The sequence below is a fragment of the Carica papaya genome, chromosome 8, assembly GCF_054855325.1.
Source record: "Carica papaya isolate Zhongbai chromosome 8, ASM5485532v1, whole genome shotgun sequence".
Classification (NCBI taxonomy): Eukaryota; Viridiplantae; Streptophyta; class Magnoliopsida; order Brassicales; family Caricaceae; genus Carica; species Carica papaya.
In genome coordinates, this window is record NC_142316.1 from 27,223,581 (window position 1) to 27,250,303 (window position 26,723).

The 26,723-nt window shown below is 35.4% G+C and overlaps 1 protein-coding gene across 8 annotated transcripts in view; it reads left to right on the forward strand.

Annotated features, from left to right (window-relative positions):
* Window positions 1–26,723, forward strand: part of LOC110810403 (ubiquitin C-terminal hydrolase 13-like) — a 71,403-nt gene that overhangs the window by 6,460 nt on the left and 38,220 nt on the right. For 7 of the 8 annotated variants that reach the window (XM_088209089.1, XM_088209082.1, XM_088209084.1 and 4 more), the window contains exons 5-15: window positions 1,290–1,555; window positions 1,657–1,875; window positions 1,997–2,105; window positions 2,190–2,305; window positions 2,697–2,795; window positions 10,803–10,912; window positions 11,006–11,080; window positions 14,655–14,733; window positions 14,818–14,964; window positions 15,052–15,132; window positions 15,267–15,386. In XM_088209089.1, coding sequence (XP_088065215.1) covers window positions 1,290–1,555; window positions 1,657–1,875; window positions 1,997–2,105; window positions 2,190–2,305; window positions 2,697–2,795; window positions 10,803–10,912; window positions 11,006–11,080; window positions 14,655–14,733; window positions 14,818–14,964; window positions 15,052–15,132; window positions 15,267–15,386 — 1,421 coding nt within the window. The remainder of the gene's footprint in view (window positions 1–1,289; window positions 1,556–1,656; window positions 1,876–1,996; window positions 2,106–2,189; window positions 2,306–2,696; window positions 2,796–10,802; window positions 10,913–11,005; window positions 11,081–14,654; window positions 14,734–14,817; window positions 14,965–15,051; window positions 15,133–15,266; window positions 15,387–26,723) is intronic. The other variant, XM_088209090.1, reaches the window with a different exon arrangement.

Genomic DNA, 26,723 nt, shown 5'->3' on the forward strand with positions numbered 1-26,723 from the left:
TTGGGTTATTGCAGGATTGGTGAAGGATGAGATTTGAGCTTGGGAAGGTCTATGTAAAAAAAGAAAATATGTAAAGCTAATACCAGTTACTATTATGAGGGTAATTTGAAAAAGAAAAAGCAATAGAACTTTTGAGGGTATTGATAATGAGGTCTCTAAGATCAATGATAGGTTGTTTCATTCTTTTGGATCCTTGATGTTTGGGCATGATATTTATATGGTGGAAGATTGAAAATATTATGGATATATTAACTAAACTGTAAATTTTGTATATGAGTGATACTCCCTTGATACCTTTGTGAATAATATTTTTCATTTTTATTTCAAAAAAAAAGGTACCACCCTAGTATTTTGCATTACAAGAAAACCCTCAGAGACCCCACGAGGACTTGAGGACAAACCTTGTACTTAGAATGCCACACATTTTGACCAAGGGAGTCACTAGCTCCCTTGGTCTCTTAAAACATCAGTCCTCATACTTAATTTTTTCCCTCTCAAGGGCGTTACTCAAACCATTAACATTTTAGTTGGTAGCCTTCATTAAGAGCAATTTTATGGATTGATTTGTAAGATGGGCATGGGAGACATATATGCTGTAAAAATTCTTGATATATTCTGTTAAAATTCTCTACTTAATTTATAACCTGGAAATTAGTCATGCTGTCCATAGTGTCTCTCTAGAAACTGTGTAAATGCGTATAAATATATAAAAGTTTAAAGCAGCAAAATATACCAGAAAACCCAACTATCATTTTGATTGATCTCTTCTTCTCTGATTTAAGACCATGAATTACATTAGTTTATAAAATTATATTATTTGTATCATTAAATGCATAAGTAATTGTTTCTTAAATAATTAATAAATTTATATTTGTTATAGGCAAGATACACAACTCTTTAGGACATTACATGAAAAATTAATTCAAAAATTTATATTGTTTGTTATTATTGTAGCATGCCACTTATCATTGTTTCCTCTATATGCATTGTATTCTTTGTAGAGATACAAATGGGTGGTACCTTCTTGGTGCCTCTCTATGTATTCTCTGTCTTTAAGAAAAACTAGTACACATTCTTTTATCCATGGGCGGCATTGCATCCCTTTGTTGCCTGTTAATGGTTTTTACCTTAAAAAATTTATTATAATTTTTTATGCTAGAATATATGAGCAATTCGATGCTGCCATAATGTCCATGGCCACCTCCTGCTTGGAAGTAATGCTAGTGCTAATGCGTAACATGGTAGAATTGAATAGGGAGTATAATTAGGGAGTTTTTTCCATTCTGCAGATACACAGCACCAATTCAATGCACGGGAGAGTGATTGGGGCTTTACTTCATTCATGCCTCTTGGTGAATTTTATGATCCTGGTAGAGGTTATCTTGTCAATGACACGTGCATAGTCGAAGCTGATGTTGCTGTCGGAGCGGTTGTTGATTACTGGTCACATGACTCCAAGAAGGAGACTGGCTATGTTGGACTTAAAAACCAAGGAGCTACTTGCTACATGAATTCTCTCCTTCAAACACTCTATCATATTCCTTATTTTAGAAAAGTTGGTCTAGACTGCTATTTAGGACTTGGAAGCCAACTCCATTTCTGGAGCTGTTTTATCTGTCTCTGTTGAACTTCAAAATAATTTGTTTGTTATTTCAGGCTGTATATCATATGCCAACAACTGAGAATGACATGCCATCTGGGAGCATTCCTCTGGCTCTGCAGAGTCTATTTTACAAGCTTCAATACAGCCAAACTAGTGTTGCGACGAAAGAATTAACCAAGTCTTTTGGATGGGACACATATGATTCTTTCATGCAGCATGATGTTCAAGAACTTAATAGGGTTCTTTGTGAAAAGCTTGAAGATAAGATGAAGGTCTGTGTCTTCTTTTTTAGACTGCTTAAATTATGAATGTTGAATGATGTTTTTTCTCTCTCTCTCTCTCTCTCTCATTCTTTTCTCTTTTTTTTTTCACTCATGTTTTTGCTTGACTCAGGGAACGGTGGTAGAGGGTACAATTCAACAGTTGTTCGAAGGGCATCATATGAATTATATTGAATGTGTCAACGTGGATTATAAATCAACCCGGAAAGAATCATTTTATGGTACAACTTTAAGGTTACAATGGATGAATAAATTATTTGAGGATTGAATAGTGGGTCTTACGGAATTTGATAAATTACTTGTAGACCTTCAGCTTGATGTAAAAGGCTGCAAAGATGTCTATGCTTCTTTTGAAAAATATGTGGAAGTGGAGCACCTTGAGGGCGATAACAAATATCATGCTGAACAGCATGGGTTGCAGGTGAAATGCCTTGAAGTACATTTGTATGTTTTTTATTAGCTATAATTTTAAAGGATTTGAATGCTTTTGTTCTTAGCTGCTTTTTCTTTTTTTGTTGGTTTTTCCTCTCTTGTTCATTCTTAGCAGCTTTTTCTTTTTAGGTCGTTTATATTGTCTTCTCTCTCTTTCAAGAGCTTGCTCTCTTTCTCTCATGACTTCTATAAATGTTTGATTTGAGCTGTTTTCTTTTGGTGCACTTTGATTGATCTGTAGTTGGTATATGTTTACTCTGACAATTACCGATTAGATGATCTCTGTATCATATTTTCTGTAGTATAATCTTTTTGGCTTCTGCTTCAAGTTCTCTTTTAAGTACTTTCTTAGAAACCAAAATTTTTTGGTTCTTTTTCAGGATGCTAGGAAAGGTGTTCTTTTCATTGACTTTCCTCCTGTCCTTCAGCTTCAGTTGAAGCGTTTTGAGTATGATTTTATGCGGGATACTATGGTAAAGGTCAGTGATGGACTTATATCCGTTCGCCTTATATATTTCTATCATTGTCGGAAAAACTTAATATTTGATTTTTTTTCTAAGATTTAGTATCATATATTAAACTCCAAAGTGAATGGAAAGTGTAGAAAATTATGACTAAACTTTGATTTTTTTTTTGTTTTGCTTTTCAATATCCCCAATACTTCGCTTGAAGTATCTTTCTCTCTGGGGATCTTTAGAAAATGTGTGTTTGTGATACTCTTTTTGAGGAAAGAAGGGAATATCATTAGTGTAAAAAAACATGCACGTTTTCCTTCTATTGAAAACTATGATTGGAATTTCTGTCTGAGGTCAATTTGCTGCTCTCTTTTTTTTTTATTTTTGCAAAGAAAAGATGAAGAATTTGCATAAAGGGAGTTGATCAAAATGTTTATAGGATTTCTTAATGTTGAATAGGATATTTTATTATTTAATTAGTTGAGATTATGTAATTAAAATTTTACGAGAATAGTATCTCATATAATTAAAATTTTATTAGAATAAAAATTTCTTTATCAGTAGGTTAAAAATTTTATAAATACCCCAAATGTAATAACATAAGAGGTGAGAAATAAAATTTATATTTTTTCTCTAAAATTTACATGATATTAGAGTCAAAATAAAACTATTTTATAGTTCAAATCTTAAGTTTTTTTTCCAAACCCTAAAATAGTAAAATAGGCTTATTTGTGACTCAACTATCGAAATCTAATCTCACCACCACCCTAGACAGAGTCGCAGCCTCACTGCCGGCCTGCCCCCCACGACTCAGATTACCATTATCTGCAAACGTTGCCGCATGCACCGCCGCCAGCCGCCGCACGCACCACCGCTAACTGTCACGTTCTGCTGCAATTTCATTGGGAATCATCACGAAATTGCCGGTGGGTTCAGATTCGGCTCAGATCTGGTGAAAATGGCACCGGAACCGCTTGGATCTTTCTTTCCCGAGCCTGGCTGCGGTGGATCGTCTTCTTCTCTGGCTCTCCGGCTGCGTCTGCACACAAATAGGCCTTCTTTGCGCGCGAGCCACTCTGTTCGGCCTTTTCTGGTCCTTTTTCCAGCTCCTCAGTGCGCATTCGCCTTTGGCTTCGCGAACCGGTGCTTATTCAGTTTCTCCGCGCAGGAGCCACTTTAACTGGACTTCTCTAGTCTTTTTTTTTTTGGGTTTTCCACGCATGTCCACCTTTGGTTTCGGGATCCGACACCTATCCGCCTTCTCCGCTCGTGAGCCGCTCAAACCGACTTTTTCTAGCCTTTTTTTGGCTCTTCTATGCGCATTTGCTGCTGGTTTGCAACTTGGCCTGCAAGTTGGGTATGTGTGATATTATTGCACCAATTTGAGAGGGGCTGTTGAATAAGATATTTAATTTTTTTATTATTTAATTAGTTTATTATTTTGTTAGTTGAGATAATATAATTAGAATTTTATAGAAATAGAATCTTATATAATTAAAATTCTATTAAAATAAAAATTTTCGTATCAATAGGTTAGAAATTTTATAAATATCACAAGTGTAATAATATAAAAGGAGAAAAATAAAATTTATTTATTTATTTTCAAAATCTACACTTAAATCATTTCTGCCATGGGGAAGGAATGATTCTCTATTTATAAAGGTGGAGCTAACTCTATGTTTAATTAAGTGAAAACATTGTCAAGTTTAATGTTTTAAAAATAATATAGAGATGCAACGTTTGTTCTTATTGTACAATTGCTTGCTTTGTGGATTATGTTTTAGGTTCTAAAAGTCACTTGCCAGTTATGAGAGAATGATAGTGCGTGCATAGTCATGATATGATTTTATTTATTGTTGTAGTATTTTCAGTTTAATTTTTAAGAGTTTTATTAGAGTTATGAGTTTATTTTTTTATTAATATTATTTTCTGTGTTAAGAGTAGTGTTCCTAATTCTATTAGATTACTATTTTCTAGTTTAATTTTATTTAGGAAGAGACTATAAATAGTTTGTATTTTCACTTATTGATCATTCAATTATTTAATAATACTTTGAAAGTTTCTCATTTTTCCGGTTGTGTGATGCAATCAAATCCTTTAGTGTGATACTTAAGATTTTTTATATGTGATGTCTAAGAAAATCTAGATATGATGTTTAAGTTTTTTACTCCCAAATAACCTTAATTGGACAGATCAATATATTTGTCATATGTCAAGGGACTTGACCATTTTTCTTTTTGTAAAAATTAGAGAAAAAAATACTTAATATTTACTTGTGTTCTATTGAAATAAAAGTAGGAATATATATACATGTAGATGGATTTATATATGTTAACCAACATAAATTACTCTAATAATTTTCTTCTTAATTATGCTAGTATATTTGAAAAGATAATCATACTATTATGTACAGAGAATATTTTATAATATTCTAACACTTCCCCACTAGGTGGAGTATAAATATTAATCTTGCCCAGTTTGTTATGAAGATATTCAATTAGTGTTTCATTCGTAGATTTTGTGAATATATTACCAAATTGTTCTCCTATCTTCACATAATACTAGATGTAAAGTTTTCTTAAATCTTCTTTAGGATGAGGTGACAATCAATGTTAATATGTTTGGTTCTCTCATGATACCCAGGATTTGAGACAATATGAAAAGCAGCCCGATTATCACACCAGAGTTGTGCAGGAGATTTGGGATTCAAACCCACTTCATTTAAAATATGATGTATTCATAAGATTTCGCATGTGGATTGGACCATAGCTCTATATTTAGACTTTGCGCTTGAGCGAGATACAAATATTTACTTCTTACTTTTTCATGATACGAGATTGCTACCAACATCTATTGCAACCTTCAGAGCCTGACCCTTACACCAACTGAACATTAAAAATGCATTTTTTCATGGTGATCTCATAGAAGAAATGTATATAGAGCAACCATCTTCGGGGAGTACGAGAAAGTCTGTCATTTGAATAACTATTTGTGTGGTCTAAAGCAATTCTCCGTGTATGGTTTGACAAGTTTAGTAAGATAGTCTTTGAGTTCGGATTAAAGAAGAGCAAATGTGACCATTCAATCTTTTATGAACAATCAACAGCTGATATTATACTTTTTATTGTTTAGGTTGATGATATTGTGATTACAAGAGATGATCATGCAGAAATATCATTTCTCAAGTCATTCTTGCATACCAAGTTCAATACCAAAAATTTGGAACAGGTAAACTACTTTTTGAGGGTTGAAGTAACGAAGGAATTTGGTTATTTTAGAAGAAGTATGTACTTGATACACTTGTTGAAACAAGAAAGTTTGGAGCTAAGCCATGCAATACGCTTATGGCACCGAATGTACATCTTATAGAAGATGATAGTGATCCCCTTGATAATCCAAAAAAATACAAGGGACTAGTTGGAAAATTGAATTACCTCACTGTGACTCATCCAAATATTGTATATACTGTCAGTATTGCAAGTCAATTTATACTTGCACCTACAATTAAACATAGGGCCGTACTGAAAAAAATTATGTGTTACTTAAAAGGTGCCCCGTAACTCAACAAAATGTTTAGAAATCATGGACATACTCACACTGAATGTTTCACAAATGCTGATTGGATTGGATATAAGATTGATAGGAGGTCTACTACGAGGTATTGTGGTTTGTTAATAGACATAGGTCAATTTGGTCATTGGAGAGAATTTATCAAAATAGTATACTCCATAAATCTGAACATGATCTTTTGCTACCAATTGAGTTTTAAGTCTTGCCACAGAGCTATCTAGATTCACTTTGACTACAAATACCATTTGTATCCTACAACATTTTTTCCTTTGAGTAAATCTATTAGATCCCAGTTGTGATTATCATCAAGAGCATTTATCTCATCAAACATGACATTATACTAATCAGGGTGATTCACAGCCTCCTTAATTGCCTTGAGTATAGAAGTGGAATCTATAAAAATAATTAAAGAGATAGATGAATGAGGCAAATAATTATATGAAATGAAATTAGCAATAAGATAAGTAGGATAAGGAAAGATGCATTTACGTATACCTTTCCGAAAACTGATGGGAAGATCAAGATCATGGGTGGAAGGGTCAGATGACGAAGAAGCTGGTGCAAGAAATGTATTATTAGTCTGTTGTTTTTTGGAATAAACATGAATAATGGACGGTTGTTCTTGAGTTGAAGGCACACCATCATTAATTTGCTCAGAAGGCACATCAGAAAAAAATACCATTATTTGGTTGCTCCATAGAAGTAGTATTTTAGAATCTATAGATGAACCACTCATCGTCCTTCATCTGATTTGTAGAACTAGACTGTGAGGAGAAAAACGGTATATTATCTAAAAAGACTGCATCGATTGATACTAGATATTTATTGAGATTTGAAGAGTTATATTAATATCCCTTTTGTAGGTGAGAATATCCCAAAAAGACGTATTTCAAGGCTTTGGGATCCAACTTAGTAATACTGGGTTGTAAATCTCAAACATAATAAGTATTACCAAATATCCACGGTTGTATTGAAAATAATGACTTATTTGAAAAAAAATACTGTAAGAAATATCACATTCGAGTACTGTAGATGGTAGAAGATTAATCAGGAAACAAGCAGTGGATACAACATCAGTCCAGAATTGCTTAGGAACTTGTGTCTGAAACAAGAGGGCTTGAGCAGTCTCAAGTAAATGTCTGTTCTTTATTTCAGTAACCCTGTTTTGAGATGGTGTATCAACACAAGAAAACTGGTGAAAAATCCCATGTTGAGTCATATAATTCTAAAATGAATCTGACATATTTTTTAGCATTATCATTTCTTAGCACATGCACAGAAACATTAAATTGAGTTTTGATTTCCGTATGAAAAACAGAAAAATGAATAAACACTTCAGGACGATTTTTCACAAAGTATATTTAAGTCATTCGAGAAAAATTATCAACAAAATTAACAAAATACTTAAACCATGTTTTAGTCATAACAGGACATGAATCCCAAATATCAGAATGAACTAATGCAAAAGCAGACTCAACTAATTTATTAATTCTTGGACTTGATGAAGTACGATGATGTTTTGCAAATTGACATGACTCACAATCTAGTGAAGATACATCATGAAATTGAGGACACAACTTTTTCAACACAATGAAAGATAAATGTCCTAACTGACAATGTGCTTCAAATGGAGAGACAATATTAGAGCAGATAACTGATCGAGACACCCAACTATCAAGAATATAGAAACCTTCTAATACATGTTCTTTACCAATAATTTGCTTAGTTATAAGACTTTAAAAAAGATAATGATCAGGAAAGAATGAGATACAACAATTAAGATATTTGGTAAGTTTACTTATAGAAATCAAATTGAAAGTAAGTTTAGGTAGACTTGAAACAAATGTCTGGGTAATGGCAGAAGTTGGTTTTATAATTTCATAACCCTCAATATTATAGGTTGAACCATCAACAATAGTTATAGAAGATGGTACTCTATGTGATCGAAAACTAGAGAAAATATTAGGGTTGCATGTCGTGTGATTTGTAACTCCAGAATCAATCACCCATTTGTTTGATGAAGAGATAAGACATCTTTTATCTGATTCAGCAAAAGTAGTGATTGGTGTGCAGTCTTTCAAAAAATCCTGAAACTGAGAGAATCTTGCATACTCATTGGCTGAAACAGTAATAGTTTTCTCAGAAGAGAAGTTAGCAGTAGCAATATTAACAGTTTGTGTTCTCTGATTCCAGTTTTTTAATTTCTTGTATTGCCACTTCGTATGTACTTGCTCATGACAGTAATAACAAACAGTATTGCTTGAATCATTGTTCCAACTATCCATTGCTCTATTTCCTCTTCTGTTATTATTTCTTCATTCTCTTCTGATAATAAGAACATTAGTATGCTGATTAGATGCAGTAGTTTTTGTGCGTAATACTCTACTGAAAACTTCCTGAAGGGTTGTGATCTCGGAACTGGATAGAGTTTGAGATTTAGAAGTCTCAAATTTAGATAGAAGACTAGCCAAGAAACTCATTATGACCATCTGCTCTCAGTGTGTTTGCTGTACCTTGATGTCAGCACTGAATGACAAAAATACATTAAGCTCCTCATGTGTCTTTTTAAAATTCTATAAAGTACACCATGAGAGATTTGACCTCCTTTTCAGCACGATAGAAAACTTTACAAACATTATACATGCGGGACACATTCCTTTTGCCTAACTACAGAAACTCTAAATAATTCATAAGTTCTTTAACAAACTCACAGTAATTAATTAAGATAATTATTTTACTATCAGTTGAATTTCTAATATGCGAAACAACTGTACATCATCTCTTAGTCAGATTTGTCTATTTCCATAAGTGGAAGGGTCTTGAGTTAAGTGATCATCCTTATCAGTATTGCATAGATAAACCTTAATAGTTTTGCTCAACTTCAGATAATTTGTGCAATTTAATTTATGCTCAGTGATATTTGACATGACCGAGACTATCTCATTCACCGAAAATTTATTATCATTCATTTTTAACTCAAGAATATCCACAAATTATCACCCAAAAATATCCAAACACGACAGTTAGAGATACACCAAAAACATTGCAAATATACTAGAAAACTTGAGAAAATAAAGTACATCTTCTAGCATGACTGTCAACAACCCTACTAGAACCTCACTACCAACCACTGAAGAATTTGCGTTGCCCCATGCACCGTTGCCAGAGACCACCAAATAGCCTTCTTTCAGTCGGAAATCACCACAAAATTCCAATGCTCACCCTAATTTGAAATGGCGCTCGCAGAAATGCCCCAAATCATGTCAGAGAGCGGAGAATTGCTTGCTGTCGCGCGATATGCCCCCCCTCGACTTTCCCTTCTTTGGCCTTCTGGTTTCATGCATAGAGCCGACCGACCAAGCTCCTTTGTGGCTTCTTTCCTCGAACGGGAAACCAACACGCATGGGAATGCCCTCCTTCGGCAAACCCGACGCACGCAGCCTCAATCTACCCCGCAAACAACCTCCTTGGCTTCTCCCGCGTACACCATCGTGCTGGCCGCACTCTGAACTAGTCGGAGATTGGTGGTTGTCTTTCTCCGGCTCCGGGAATGGGTTGTTCAATCCTTCTGTTGGTCTGATGTAATTTAACCCATAAAATCCTAACTCTAACTCTAAATTTGATATCATGTAAGAATTAGGGAAATGAATATTGAACATTTACTTGTTTTTTATTGAAATAAAAGTAGGAATATATATACATGTAAACGGATTCATATATGGTAACTAACATAAATTACCCTAATAATTTTCTTTGTAACTACACTTACATATTTGAAAAGATAATGATACTATTATGTACAAAGAATATTTTATAATATTTTAACACTTTTCAAACTAAAACTATCTATCATATTCATCAGGTTCCTTTTTCAAATCGTGCTTACAAAATTCTTGCCTTATTTTTTTTTATAGTAAAAGAAATATTATTAATGACAGTATGGAGAAAGGTAGAAATTCTTGCTTCCTCCAAATCCCCCTTGTCTTGAGTGTTTCCTGTCTGCTTTCTTCTAGCTGGTTAAGGTGAGGAAGGAAGCTAAGTTGCTTTGGAGAGAAATTGTCTTTTGCTGGTTTATGGTTTTACAGCTGGAGTTAATGCTAGATTTTTCAAGAATCATTTCCTTCCTTTGTCCTTCCTTTGGGATAAATCGTCTTAACTTGTTTCTTTCCTCTGTCCTTCCTTTGGGATAGACTGATTTACATAGCTTCTTTCAGACTAAGGCTCATGGTTTATTTGGAGATGTCTCTTTGGCTATCTTGCATAGGGACTGGGATGCAGTGTTACCTTCACTTTTATGCGACCTTTCTCTTTTCTTGTATTGTTAAGAAGATTTTGCATCCTTTGCTTTTGTGCTTTTTTCTCCTCTTTTTAATAATATATGTATTTTCATAAAACTTCAATTTAGTGTAGATGTGGGGTCATAATGAATTTATAGCTATTTTTTGTTTTCATATTCAACAGATAAATGACCGCTATGAATTTCCTTTACAACTTGATCTTGATAGAGATGATGGTAAATATTTGTCTCCCGAGGCAGACAGAAGTGTTCGTAATCTTTATACTCTTCATAGGTATCAGTTTCATTGCTGAACATAGACACTTAATTGTCCATCTTGTTTTGTATGTATGGAGATTGTAATTACGAAATGTTTGTTTGTTTGCAGTGTTCTGGTCCACAGTGGTGGGGTTCACGGTGGACACTACTATGCTTATATTAGACCAACCCTCTCAGACCAATGGTGTGTATCATTTTGTACGATATTGTAACTCTCAATCTTGGATGTTAGCATGAGTTTCTCTACATTTGCTAGTCGTTCAAATATCACATTAAGCAATATTTTATTTAGCGTATATTTGGTGTGATTAATGTAGTCGGAGAGATGCTTAAATTATGAGGCTACTAATGGTAGACAGGTTTTTGGGAATGGTAGACAATTATCTTTCTTGACCTTATCTTTCTAATTCCAAAATCTTTCTTTTAGTGGAAAACACAAATATCATAAAAGATACCCAGGGGAGTGTAACCAATGTACAAAACTAGAAAAAAGAAGTAAGAAGTTGCATAAGGGGCTCAGCCGAAAAATAAATGAGCTCTCGTAAGTCTTTTCCATCAATAGTAGCATTCCGTTTAAACAAAATACTTATGATTTAGAACCATTGATCTTTAACACTAGCAAAACAGATGATACATTTGAAGATGTTTTATTTCTTTCTCTCCTTATAATCTAGATAACAGTATGAGAAATAGGGGGCAATTGGCTTATTTTTTTGGTGGTGGGACCATCCCAAGCTACTAACTAGGTTACCAGACCCATTCATCTTCAACTTAATGCGTAAAAGACTAAAATTTGAAACCCAGAGCCTTCTTCCTTTAAAACACAATAATATAGATGGTTGAGGGATTTATGGCCATGTAAGTAAAGTGGACAACGGTTGATAATGATGCAATCATTCTTCCTCAGACTATCATTGGTAGGATGCGATTCCGAGCGAGTTCATTGACAAAGAAACTAACTGTAAGGGAGGCTTTTTGTTTCCAAATAGGCTTTCGAGAATAGTTTTGTGATTAATGACAAATAGAGAGTACCTCGAGTTTCCAAATTCAGGATCAAGAGGGTAAAATAGGTAGACATGATTGAGAAATTAGCATTCTTAGAAAAGACCCCAAATCGGGGTACCCTCTAAACTCTATTACCTTGAGTGCACCTCATTGGCAATAAGCAAGTTTGCATACTTTACATCCCGATTGTTAGAATTGTGGCTTAGCCCAATGTTCTAGAAGTTCAACCCCCACTTTGCACGCATAGAGTGTAAATTGACATGTAGTTGTTGGAAGCTAAACAATAGATCGTGAGAAATGATTCTTCAAAGGAGAGTCACCACATCGCTGTTCTCCTAGAACATCATTCTCCGCTAGTTGCCAATTTTGAAATGAATAAGGTTATTAATAACAAGCGAAGCTTTCTTGATGCTTTCCGAAGGCTACAACCATAAGTGTGAAAAGGCATCCTTGTCATCTAATCTCTTGCTATAGGACGATAATCTTCCACCATAGCTTTCCATAACTCGAAGGAATTTTTAGAACAACTTGGTTCAAAGGCTATTACAGTTCCAATTTACGGATCTTGTTATGAGATTTTGTTAATAGTATGAGCTCATTAAAAGAGAATACAACAATCTCCTCGAGTTATAATTCTTAAAAATTTTTTTGACAGATTTTTATGAATATCCAGTTTCAAAAACGACAACTGATTTTTGAGGGATGAGGAGCAGTTGTTTTGGTGGTTATTGCCAAAGCAGTTACTGCTGCACATTCTCCTTATTTTTCTCTTACTATCCTACTATGTTATTAATCCACAATAAATATAGTAAAGAATCCAGTTCATCATCGAACTAAGCGTGTAAAAGTTGATACTCTTTGTTAAAGAGAAGATAGAGTCAAAAGCACTATTCTTGTGGCACATTCAGTCTTCCCATTAAGGCATGGATATTTCATGAAGGCATTATCTAGGAAGACTTTCAAATAATTGAGTTTTGGTTTGCTCAACATTTTCAAACCAACTTGAGGAGGAGCGTAAGGATCCTATTTCTTATAGAAGGCAATCCCTATATAGATTGGTATTTTTAAAGAAATCCTCTTATAAAATAAAATCATAGTCGATTTAGATAACTGAAAGTCTTTTTTTATGGGACTGATTTGTATTTAGTTTCCTATTAAAATTCTCTCAAATCTTCCCCTATATATATTTAGTTGTTGTAAATTAAGTATCATGTATAAAAATTCAGTAAATAAAAAATTTAATTATAAATTTTCACTTTTTCCCTTACCTCAGGTTATCAATAATAAGAATCTTTCTATGCACAGCCTCTCAAATAAAGAAAAAGCAATTCCCTGAGTCGTATTAGGCAGAGGGGGAGAGTGTAAGATGGAGATATCTTGCTGAGAAGCAGCCCTTGATAGTAGATTTCCACAAAGGAAAATCAACCTCTTAGGGCGAGACACTAACAAGAGAGATGAGATTATGTAGTCTAATATATTCCTTTTTCCTCCCAATTATTGAAGTTTCCAAAAAGATCCACTTTCCATATGAAATAGTAATAGATTCCTAGAAAGAAAGTGTTGATGAGTGAGCTTGGAAGTGCTGAGGACTCAAGCCAGTACCCCACCTCTGCCACAGGCTCTACCTGCAGGGCCCATGAAGCCACTGCATGTATATTAGCAGCGCTTACAATTCATTGTGGTAACCAAATAAATGGCTACCATGTTAGCAGTGTCAAACCTTAGTTCTTACAGCTAATTTCTGGTGATTTAGCTTAATTTTGGGATGAGTTACAAGTTGTTATTGCACGTATACTGCCTCTGGCAGATATGTTTTCCTTTCTCTTTTCTTTTTTGCCTTTTGGTTTTGCTGTTATTTGTCTTTATCTATGTCGGGAATCAGTAAAAAAGGGGAATGGAACGCCAGAATAGTGCATGACAAGCACATTTGCGAAATTCCTAATTCAATCGTCAGCAAATTCTCTGAATTCTTGGTGCCTTCCTCTCTTTCTCCTGCTTTTCTCTCTCTTTTCTCTCTCTCTACTCCCTCTCTTCTTTCTCATTCTGTCTTTCTACTACCAAAACCTTAATATTCTCAGCTCTAATCCTCGACTAAGTATATGTCTGTGGTACTTGACAGAGCTCTTTCTAGTCTTGGCTGGGCAGATTTTGATTGCACAAATTATTATTGCTCTGTCCTCCATTCTTCCACTCCCAAATTATTAGTATTCTGTCCACTATTCTTCTGCAGCACAAAGGCTAGTCTGAAGAAGCAGAAATGAAATTAGTAAAGGTCAAATTTCTAAATATACGGGGAGACAACCACAATTCAAAAACTTGGGAATCAATTTGAATCAAATCTACCACCCCTATTGACTATGAAAAAAAATGTGGATATTGCTCTGAACTTTCCTAGATTATATCATTTGCGTCAATCCTGTTCAGAACTGCAGTTAATACAAAAGAACTCTCAGCTCATAGTGGACTTTCATTTTTCAAATGGGGTGGGAAAGAGCAGTTATGGGCTAGTAGGTTGAGGGCAGGAAACTCGGAGAATATTTTTGTGGTTGACTCAAGAGACTGAATCTCCTAACCCTCATGACATAAGTTTTGATTGATGCATCTTCATGGGTGCATTTTTGGCTCTTAGAAAACATCCTAATAGAATATTTTGTTTCTCCAGAGAATGGTGCACCATCTTGCACAAGTATATAATTCTTTTTTCTTTTTTCTATGTATTATAACTTGCACAATATTGGTTGAGCCTGACCTAGGTATAAATTTGATGATGAACGTGTTACAAAAGAAGACATGAAAAGAGCACAAGAGGAGCAGTATGGTGGTGAGGAAGAGGTACTGTTCTCTGGTTATTTCCATCTGTTTTTATCCTTTCTCTTTTTAATCAACGTTTGTATTCTCCCTTATTATGATGAACAGTTGCCGCAAACAAATCCCGGGTTTAACAATTCTCCTTTCAAGTTTACCAAATATTCTAATGCATACATGTTGGTGTATATACGCGAGTGTGATAAGGACAAAATAATTTGTAATGTTGATGAGAAGGACATTGCTGAACACCTAAGGGTAAGGTGTCTTTTGATGCTTATTGATCGCAGAAAAGTTATTGTTCTGTTTGTAACAGTGTTGTGCCCTTTGAATGTTACATATCAGATAAGGTTGAAGAAAGAACAAGAAGAGAAGGAGCATAAGAGAAAGGAAAAAGCAGAGGCACATCTGTATACTGTAATAAAGGTTGAAATCTTCAAAATCTTTCTCTTTCTCTCTGTCTGTCTGTCTGTCTCTCTCCCACCCTTTAATCAGAAAAAATTCTGGATTATCCACTTATTGAAAACTACTTACTGGTTGAAAAGTTTTTGCATCTTTAGGTTGCACGTTCCGAGGATCTACATCAACAGATTGGGAAGCATATATATTTTGATCTAGTAGATCATAAAAAAGTTCCTAGTTTCCGTATTCAGAAACAGATGCCTTTTAGCCTTTTCAAGGTACTTATATGTTTTTTCTGATTTTGTGAAAGACATAAGGTTCTAATTAGCAGGATAGTAACACACTCAGAAAATTTTGTAATTAATTGATGCCTTTTTCCTAGTCTAAGGTATATGGAGAGATCTAGTCTGTGTGCAGTTGATTTAAAATTTATTTCAATATGACAGAAAATGGTTATTCATTAAGGCCTTTAGTGATGATGTTCACGTTGCAATTTGGGTTGATTCTGACAAGAACTATGGCCTTTTTGACAGTCCTAAAGCTTTCAAACCAGGTGTTAGGAAACTGTTTGAGATCATATAGAGATTGTTTTTTTGGTTTGCAAACTTTGTCGTTGCAAGAGTTTCTCATATCCTGGTGGTAGGCTCATAAACATTTCTTAGCTGAGATCTCGATTCAAGAAGGTATTTTTAACATCTAACTGGTGTAAGGGTCAATTTGAAGTCACAACTATGAACAGTAAGACTCTAATGGAGTTTATTTTTGTCACTGGAGCAAATGTTTTCTGATAATGAATTCCATAGGTTTCTGTGAATGCTGTTGCTACAAGTGTGACGTGATCCTAAACGGTCCAAAGTTAGTTCCAAAGATGCAATCCTGCATCAAGGAGGAACCCCACGGAAATCCAGACTCCGGCAGAACAATTACTTGCGAGTCCACTGCAATACGAGGTGGCGCACATGTAGCACAGCAGACGTGCACACGCAGGCGCAGACCTGCATGCGTGTAGAAGAAAAAATCTTTTCCCGCAAGGGTTCCAGAAGGTCCCGTTCCAAACAGGCGAGCAATTCCAAAACCCTTTTGTTTCCTAAACGGGATCAGCTCAAAAAAGAAAGTAAATTCTAGTTTCCTAATCGTAAACACTCTGAACAGGAAAGTAACTTCATCGCTAACTACTTTTTTAAATGCAGTTATTCCAAAGAATGGGCCAAATTGGTTTAAAGGAGGTTTAAGGCCCAATTGGATTCATGGGCTTGAACACAAGAAATGTCCATTGTTGACCCAACCCGAGAAAAGCCCAAATCTTGGACCAAAACAAGACATCAAGGTCTCACGGCCAAGGAGAGGCCCGACCCAAGGAGGTCGCACCAAGAGGAGGAAACTTGAGCCAAGACATGGGCTTGGAAGCCCATTGAGTGTGCACGTGGAGGTCCACGTGTGCGGGGTGAGCAGTCTGTGACCCAGCCTAGTCCGCACGCTTGGAAGCATGCTGGTGTGTGAGAAAGCTGAAGCCGCACGCAGCAGTCAACGCATGTGTGGAACTGCTGCACACGCACAATAGCAGACTGTGTGCCTGGGATGCACCTGTTCGGACAGAAGACTTTGCACGCACACCAGAGTGCATGCCAGAGCAGATCGTGCGTGGAGTCGCGCTTATACAGGCTGTTACTGCCGCACACGCACGCATGCCATGTGTACTTGGAAGTTGCCGCACCTACCTCATGCGGACAACATATTGAGTCCAAAGCTTTTCTCACATTTTCTTAATTTGCTTCTAATTCCAGCAAGCAAGTGACTTCTACAAATATTCCTATGTGTTTAAAATGCAAAATTGGAAGAGAATTTCCACTCAAATTGGGAGTTCAAAGAAGATCAAACTACATGGAGATTTGGACAAGGATAGAAGATTATTTTAAAATTTTATCAGATTATTTTAGTTAAATATGAATAAGACTTAATTATTTTAATATTTTTAAGTAAGTATTTTAGTTAAATTTTGTTTAAGAGTTCAAGTAGGAAATTGTAATCCTACTCCACGTCGGATTAGAACATAAAAACCTATATAAAGGTTTAAGTCTTTAGGTTATAATCACAATTTTCTTAAATGTTTTTTGTTAGTTCTTTAAGGTAGAGAGCTTCAGAAGTCTTGTCAAACTAAGGAATCAGGATCGACTTATCGGGTAAGCCGTGATGTCTTTCCTTATTATTTTTATTTCTCTATTATCTTGATTTTGAATGCCATATAGGTGGGTGTAGTTTCAAGTAGGAAGGGTAAATTAGGTGGTTAAGTCTTCTAATTACTTGTGTTGGTTGAGGTTTAGGGAGTCAAAACGATCTTCCCCATTCCCTTACTCATCAAAGTGTCAAGGGAATTAATTGACAATTAATCATCCAATAGATTTTATAAAATTAGTCAGCAGATGTTATACAATTAACCAACAGATTTTATACAATTATGACAGTAAATTTTACGCAATTTGTCAATATATATTATACAATCATGACAATAGATTTTATGCAATTAATCAATATATTTTATACAATCCAAAACTAAAATTAGAATCATGATTTAGAAAACACATTGTCACATTTTATAATGAGGTACATTTTCACATCTACTTGATCACTCAGCAAGTACAGTGTGCCGCATTGTACAACGAGCCACATGTCTCAAAATAAGAAAACAAATGCACTTCGCTACATTGTACAATGAGCTCCACTACAACACCGTTATGGAGGGCCATTCACATATTCCTATTGCCATGCATGCTAGGCGCCCAATTAACACTGAACACTTCTCTATATACCCGGAAACGGAACGGTTATGTATGAGTTTACACTTATCACTTTCTCACTACATCTAGAAACGGAATGGTTATGTAAAGGTACACTGAAGTCTAGCATCATGTAGGTGCTTTTGGAACGAGTTGACTCGATAACGAGTAATGCACATTTATCAAAATCACTTTTCATAACACATGGACAAAATAACATTTAAAACACAATAACCCTTTCACAAAACACTTGCACTTTATATATGAAATACGTATAAACTACTAATGAAAATACTTGAAAACTACATAAACCATGCAATTACAATATCCACTTACCTCAGGTTCGATGCAATCAATTTAAGCTCTCTCTATTTGAGAAGAGATTCCCCTTATTTTTTTCTCAGTTACCTCTAGTCATTCAGGTAGAGTCTCCCCTTATAAATACTTCAAATTTATCTTTTTATTCGGGTAGAGACTCCCCTTATATTTATTCAAATTCCTACCGAAATTTCGGTAGCATCTCCCCATAGAATTATCATCATTTTATATAAAAAAATATCCTCATTGTAAGTAAATTAATTCCCTTGAAAAGAAATTCGAAACTACATACCTTATAGAACACATTACTTCAACTTCGGCAGAGTCTCGACTTAATTTATAAGTTTTTTCTCTCAAAAATTTGCAAAGCTCCGGAATATTTTTGAGCAATATCTAACATCAAAAACCTCATATCATTTAAAAATCATCCTCAAATTTTCAAGAGAATGAAAGAGAAAACTCACCTTAACCCCGCGAGTTCTCCATAGTTGGCCGTGAGCTTTCGCTCTCCTTTTCTTTGTTTTCTTTGTTTTTCTCATTTCCTTCTTCTTTCCTCTCTCTTCCTCGCATAATTTGGGTCGAGTTTTCTCAAGGAAAAACTCCCAAATTCCATCAATTTCCCTCACTTTTATCGGGTTTCTTTCTTTTCTCTCTTTTTTCCTCTTTTCTTTCTCTCTCTAACCTTGCTTTCTCTCAACTCCAGAATGCTTCTACCACTCCCTCACCCCTATTTATAGGGGAGGGAGGCCACAAGAGTCGGCCAAGAGGGGTTTAGGTGTCAACTTGTGAGGTCACCTCAATTCCTCAAGCTTATCTCTTTCCCCCTTTTCCCTTTTCCTTCATCCTTAAGTAATTCTAAAGTATTCCCTCCTTATCCAGACGCCACACACATCTTTATCCTCCTTCCAGGAGCTTTCATACCAAATTTGGGCTCCATTCAAGCTGCTTTGGGCTGCCTTAGGCCCACGTAAACCCATAAGACCCAAAACCGCACTCCATGCACATGCCTTCACTTCAGATGGCCATGACTCCCTTGATTCTTATTAGTTTTCGGCCCATTTTATCTTCACTTGCTCGTCGAGGTTTCAGCTGTTTACAGACTAAATTTGGGCTTAAAACAGAAACATTTGGCCCATCTAAGGTTCACCTAGGGCCCAAAAGGTCCAAACCACAAGCAAAGTTAAGTCATTGCCCATACCCTTACTTCAAAACTTCGTAACTTGCTCAATTCTTAATTGTTTTGGACAAACTTGTGTGTTCATGTGTTTCTCAAGCAGACAGCTATCACATGGTTTTGGTTTGGGTTTCATCCGAGTCCATTTGACCCACTTATGACTCAAACAAGTCCAAAAGGTCAAAACTGTCATTCTTGTTTATATCTCTCGGGTTTGATCTCATTTTTCACGAATTTTCTTCTATGGACATTTTTCTTTTTCCACACACTTCTTCATTAATGTCTTGGGTAGTTCTTAGCCAAATTTGATATCAAATTCCAAGTAGTTTAGTCTCGGGGCATAAATCAAACTAAAGGGGTTAAATTAGAGCTTCATCGGGAACTATTACTTACGGTAAGGCTTCGGTTCCTTGCATTTTTCTCTCAATTTGTCTTCGTCACAAGTCTTTCTTTTTTTACAACTTTCTTTCCCATATGTTATCTAATGTCTCTTTTATCCCTAAATTCCATCGATCATGGTCTCAGGAAGTGTTTGAAGCACTAAAGGTCACTTTATGTTACTCAGGGAATTTTTGTCCCTCTCTCGGGGGATTATCTCCCTCTCTTGGGAGATTTCTCTCTTGATTCTTAATCTATTTACTCTCTTATGTTCCCAAAGCGTCTTTTATTTTCTACAAAGTCTTTTTAGTCTTGAGAACCGTTCCCAGAATTAGAAAATTTTTTTTCCTCCTTGAGAGAAAGTTCTCTTTTTGAGGGGTTCTTTTAACCCTAATTTCGCCGTTTTCACTTTGTTTGACTCGAGACTTAATTCTTAGCCTTATTATATCTCATTTCATATATATACACACTTAATCAACCATATCAAATACAAGAGTTCAGACAGGAGAAAATCCAGGCTATTATATAAAATTTCTGTGACTTTCGTCCATTTAGATTTCTAATAAGACCTTTATGAGAACATTAAGCTTTGTCTACAAATGAACCATCCCCTTAGTTTATCGAACTCAACGTTTAAGCCAGCTAGAAATTTAAAGGTACAATGATCCTCTGTCACTTTCTTGTAGTAGTTGTAGTCTTTAGTGGATTTCGATTTATAGTCATTGAACATTCAAGCATTGCCATAGACGTTTCAACAAGGTTGAAATACTTGATGACATTGTCATTTCCCCTGTTTAATTTCATAAAGTTTCAAGATTAGTTCATAATTATGAGATTGATTACTTAAGTCAAAATACATCTATGACATTTTTCTAAAGTTCCTTCGCCGTGGGTAAGCATATGTAGTTTGAATTGATGTCTTCCACCATGAAACACAAGCTAAGTCATCGACATGGAGTTTTCAACATCCCAAATTGATTGAAAGGGATCCTCTCGTGCTGCTTCCTTCACATCACCAGTCAAGTAGCAATCTTCCCTCGTCCTCGGATATACATGCACACTAAGTGTGACTAGCATAGGAAGTTGTCTCCATTCAGCCAGATTATCGTGGTCTGGACTGAATGATATGGCTTTGGGTTGATTGATCATGAATAATGTTGTAATAAGTGCACACTCAAACATAATATCATACATGATTTAGGTTTTTCTTTTCTGCGTGGCTCTCATGGTGGTTGCAGTAAGGTAAAAGGTTTGTTTTTTTTGTTTCTGCCTCTGTAGAGTGATTGATGCTAGTGTCATGTTGGATTCAGTATTTCTGAACTATCATTATCTTCTTTATAGGAAATGTTGGATACAAAAAATTGAAATTAACAACTAATTACAGCCAACCTTTCCTATTTTAATCATTGACTTTATTTTATAGGTTAGGGTATCTACAGAATTTATAAATTAACTGCCAAAATCTCTTAACAAATCTGCCAATAAATATGCTGGAAATTAATTTCTCAAATGATGAGCAACCTATGATCAACCAGCGTGATGAGGAACTCACACAATTTCATTTAAAGACATCAAAAAAATTGATCCTATAGAAAGTATTTCTAGTTAACCCGCTATAAAAAATGATAGGAATTAAAGTTATTTGAAATGAAAGAAATAGAATGGAGAAACGCAATAAGGTCGTACCTTAATAAGTAGATCCACTCCTTACTCAATAAGATGGTAGAAGAACCTCTATTGAAAAGAAACACTCTTAATTTTATTGAGATAGTTTTTGAATTCTTACAATAAAAACTTGATGACCTATGTATAGGATAGGTGTCAGGACATTAAGAGTAAAAAAAAGAGAAAAATAATAAAAGGGGTAAATTAGTCTTTTACAAGTATCAATTACGGTTAGGATTAGAATTAATGTTTTGAATTTATTTCATAGCAGCCACCACTATCGATGACCGAACCAGAAAATCTTGAATCACTTACCGTAAAAGAAGTTGATTTGAAGCTATCAGGATACATGGATGAATCACGCAGACAGTTCAACGTGATACTCGAGAACCGCTGACCAGGCCAAGGGAAACTCGGTGCAACAGGAAGCCGAGACCCATTCGAACCCGATCCGACCCAGTACCGATCCGAACCGGCCTACCCATAAATCACCAATTTGAGTTGTTGGATCGCATTGGACTGCCCGCAATCACGCACCGAACCGGCCCACCTCCCATTTACACACTCCCTAAAGTGGAAATTCCACTTTTTGAAGGAGGAAACCCTCGTGGATGGGTCCGGCGTTGTGAAAGGTATTTCATGGTCCACCACACTCCTGACGAATAAAAAGTGGAGATTGCATCTTTATATTTGGGCGAAATTGCTGACGTATGGTATCGTAAATGAGTAGCGAAGTTTGACACCCTAGATTGGGAATACTTCGTGAAAGAAATAGGCCGACGATTTGGAGGACCTTCCCGAAAAAATTTCATAGAAGAGTTCACCAAGTTATGCCAAGCAGGTACCGTTCTCGAATTTGTTGAAGAATTTGAATACTTATATTCTCTTATGGATGCAGATAACCCTACACTTTTAGAAAGATTTTTTATATCCATTTTTATCAGCGGCCTCAGACTATAGCTATAACCCATAATAAGGATTCATAAGCCACAAACGCTCAACCAAGCATTCGAACAGGTCTTACTGCAAGAACAATTAGTCATAGAGTTTCGCAATCCCTATCTTCCTAATTATGAAACTCCCTGATTAGAAAGAGACCTTTTCCATGATAGATCATTCAGGGACACAGGGAAGGGAGCAAATCCTAAAAGATCAATAGCCGGTTACAAATGTGGAGATATGTATTTTTCAAGGCACCGATGCTCTAACAAAGCAGTCATGGCAGTGGAGGAGATCATGCCATAAGATCATCTAGAGAACAAAGCCTTAAAGAGGTTGACGATGACCTTACTAGCACTCTGTCGCTAAAAGCAATAGAAGGGGTCACCACAGAGAGCACCCTGAAAATACGAGGAAAATTGTCAGGTCATGATGTCTTAGTTCTACTAGATAGTGGAAGCTCACATTCCTTTCTAAATGAAGGAGCTTCTAAATAGATCAAAAATCAGGTAGTCAACAGTAAACTGCTAACAGTTATGGTTGCAATGACAAAAGATATCTAGTCACCTTGAATGCCCAGATGTGACGTGGACCATGCAAGGCTACAAGTTCATATACGATGTCCGCATCTTCTCACTAGGAGGGTATGATATGATATTAGGGGTAGACTGGATGAAGCAATTCGGCCTAATGATGTTTGACTTCCTCCATGCAACGTATGATTCGATTATGAAAATTTACAAATATCATTGCAGGGTTGTGACTTTCGCGAAACATCCGAAGTAAGAGAAATAAAGGCGAAATAGTGGGCCAAACATAAGCAAACGGTCAAAGGTGGAACAATATTTATAATAATGGAAGTTTCAAATAGGGTATTGTCAGGATATTAAGAGTAAAAAAAAAAAGAGAGAAATAATAAAATCGGTAAATTAGTGTTTTACAAGTATAAGTTACGTTTAGGGTTAGAGCTAATGTTTTAAATTTATTTCACAGCAGCCACATCTACATTGATTCTGGCCATGATAATAGCTGCTTTAATTGCTTATAGCCTATACAAGGCTCAATCTTTATATTATAATTAATTAAAGAAAAAAATAAAATTATTTCTCAGATTTCTGTCTCTATTTCTCTCTTCTCTCTCTCTTTCTTTCTCAAGATCAGAAAGTCATGTTAAAGACGTCTGACAACAGGTCATATGAATAAAAAATATAATAAAACTCTTCTAATTTAAAATTGTAATTACATAAGAAATTAATTAAAATTAAAATCTAAATCCTTAATTAGGAGTAATTACATAGGAAATTAATTAAAATTAAAGTTTAAATTCCTAATTAGGTACAATTACATAGGAAATTAATTAAAATTAAAGTCTAAATTCCTAATTATGATAGATATGATTTTCCTTCTTTCTTGGCTGATTGCTTCATTTTCTTACCCATTTCCATCATGTGCTTGAAACAAATTGATGAGAGCATTATGCCCTTGGGTTAATTGGTTGGACTTGTTTTTCTCTTCCTTTGGATGAAGCCTTCTTTTTATGGTTTATGTTCATGCTCACATCATCCCCTCCTCAAAAAACGATTCATCCTCGACTCGGACACTTCTTATGTAGGGGTCTAACGAATCTTTTTTTTTTTAAGAAAATGTCCTGCAAAACAACACCATTAAACAAATAAGGTTTGAGGTAAGTTAATATTTTTTTCTTGAAAGTGGTCCTCCTTAGCTCATTTTCCTTATAGTAACATTCTCTCTTCATATTGCTCAATCCTTCATTTCCTCTAAACGCTATGGAGTTTTTAAGCTACTGCTGATCTTTAAATACCTCCTCAGGTGATAGCGGTGCAAGTATAAAATTATGACAGTTCATGTTAAAGGAACAACGATTCCTATAGCCATCATAAGTTGCACGCTTATTATACTGTCAGGTTCTTCCCAATAGGATGTGACTAGCATGCATGGGCACAACATCACAACGTACTTTATCAGTGTATCGTCCAATATAGAAGGAAGCTAATACATGCTTAATCACCTTTATCTCTCCACAATTAGTCAACTACTGCAACTTATAAGGGTGAGGATAGTGCATGCATATTAACCCAAGTTTATCAACTAGGGTAGTAGTAGCAATGTTGGTGCAAGTATCTCCATCTATAATGAGATTACATACCTTCCTATTTATAAGGCAATGAGTGTGGAAGATATTCTCTCTCTAGTTACTTTCTTCCGGCTAGACTTGGACATTCAGAACTCTTCTGATAACCAAAGCTTCCCTTTGGACTGGATATTCAGCACTTTCCTTAATATCCTCCAGTGGTAGCATGCTATCATTATCTTTGCTCTTACAATTGCTGGCATTATCAACTCCACTATCATCTCTTAGTAGCATGATCTTCTTGTTTGAGCATTGGGAGGCGATATGTCTGATTTTGAGACCATCCCTAAAACATTTAATTGTACTATACTTTTGAGATGAGTTAGATGTCTTACCTTTTGTATCAGTTGGTGCGGACTTTTTCTTTTTTTCGTCTATTCCCTTGTTTTCTTCTTTCTTGGGCTATTCTGAGCTATAGGTAGGGGTGGCATATGATGTGCTCCTATTTTTGTAACTGAGTTGTCTTTCGATTTTCATGATCACGTGGACTATGTCTTCCAACTCCATATAGTGTTGCATCTCCAAAATATTGACAATCTCCTTATTAAGATCTCCCAAGAATCTTGCCATGGTTGTTTCGGGATCTTATTTGATATTGACCCTAATCATGACCATCTTCGTCTCCTTATGATAGTTCTTAATGGATGTAGATCCCTGTGTCAAACAGCAATTTTTTGATGCATTTCTTTATAATAATAAGAGGGTACGAACTTTTTTTGCATGATGACCTTCATCTCTCTCCAAGTGGAGATTGGTCGTTCTCCGTTAGGGCATGTAGTGAGGATTAATTGATCCCACAACACTAGGGCATGATCAATGAATTCTATAGCTACCAACTTGATCTTTTTTTCTTTGCTGTAGTTGTGGTAGTTGAAGATCAACTCTACTTTTCTTTCCCACTCCAGGTAGACTTCTGCATCATTCGTATCTTTGAAGAGTAGTATCATCATTTTGATGGAACTAATATTATTGCCCCTCCAATCTTCTCTCTTTCTAACCCGGTCTTCCTCCTCATCGTTACAGGACCCGACCTCATTTTTAGGATGTTGAGTTCTACGTCGCCTTGTATTAGGGGTCCCATGTCTTGCTTCACTTCGACCACGACTCAAGTTATCTACCTTCTTATTCTTAGCGTGCCAATTCTGCATGTATAGACTCCATAAAGAGCATTATGTTGGCGGGGCTTTGATGCTTATTTGATATTTTAAGAAGATTTCCTGCAAAATGGTTAGTAAAAAAATTTTTCTCACCAGTTCTCACATATTTCGCTCACTTGGCTTTTAATCTCTGAGAATCTCATACACTCTTGCCTTTTACCTTTTTATCTTCCACCCTCAAGTTGAGTGCTAGATAGATATTCTTGAATCAAAGTATTCTCAAGTACTGTTTTAACACACCGCAAGGAGTCCTATAGAACAAATACTGCACCGATACTAGAATTAAGAGTGTAACACACAGATGAAGAGATAGTATGTTATCAATTACGCTAAGCTCTAAGATGCAATTTAAATGCTTAGATGTATCAGGAAACTAAAGTTTAAAAAAATAAAAGAAAATAGGAGTAGAAAAAAAAATTGATTGTTTATAGAAGATGTAGGGATTTGGTATCACCCCCAGGGAAAATCTGAAGGATATTTTTACCAATTTATTCTCGATGTACGTTGCGTTCTATATAAAAAAAAATATAACCTTTAATGAATTGTGTAAGTGTGAATGCACATAGTTGTAAAAAAAAATTGTAGAATAAAAGAAGATTTTGCCTTATAAAGAGTTGGTTCTTGCACTGTTTCAAAGAAGAATGGTTGAGTACCGAAATGGTAAGTACTCTCCCGATGAGTATGTTACTTGATTGGGATTTCTTTCATTTGTTTCCTTTTTTCTCTCTTCTTTTCTTTTCTTTTTTTTTTTCCTTTCCTTTTCTCTTTTTTTGGTACAAGAAACAAAATTGCAAGAAAAGTAGATTACAAAAATGGGTACTCAACAACGATTTTATCAAGCCAAAAAAGCGTCAATTGACATTAAGTTTTGCTCGGATCGATGTATGAGATAATTCTTTTTTTTTAATATATGAACAAAAAAATAAACGGTATAAGAATTTAAAAGTGTAAAAGTAAAAGATAGTAGGTTTAGATGAAACCAAAACTCTAATGCCAAGTGATGCGGAATCCAAGATCAATTAGCGTGATCAGAAACTTACACAATTTCATTTAATGAC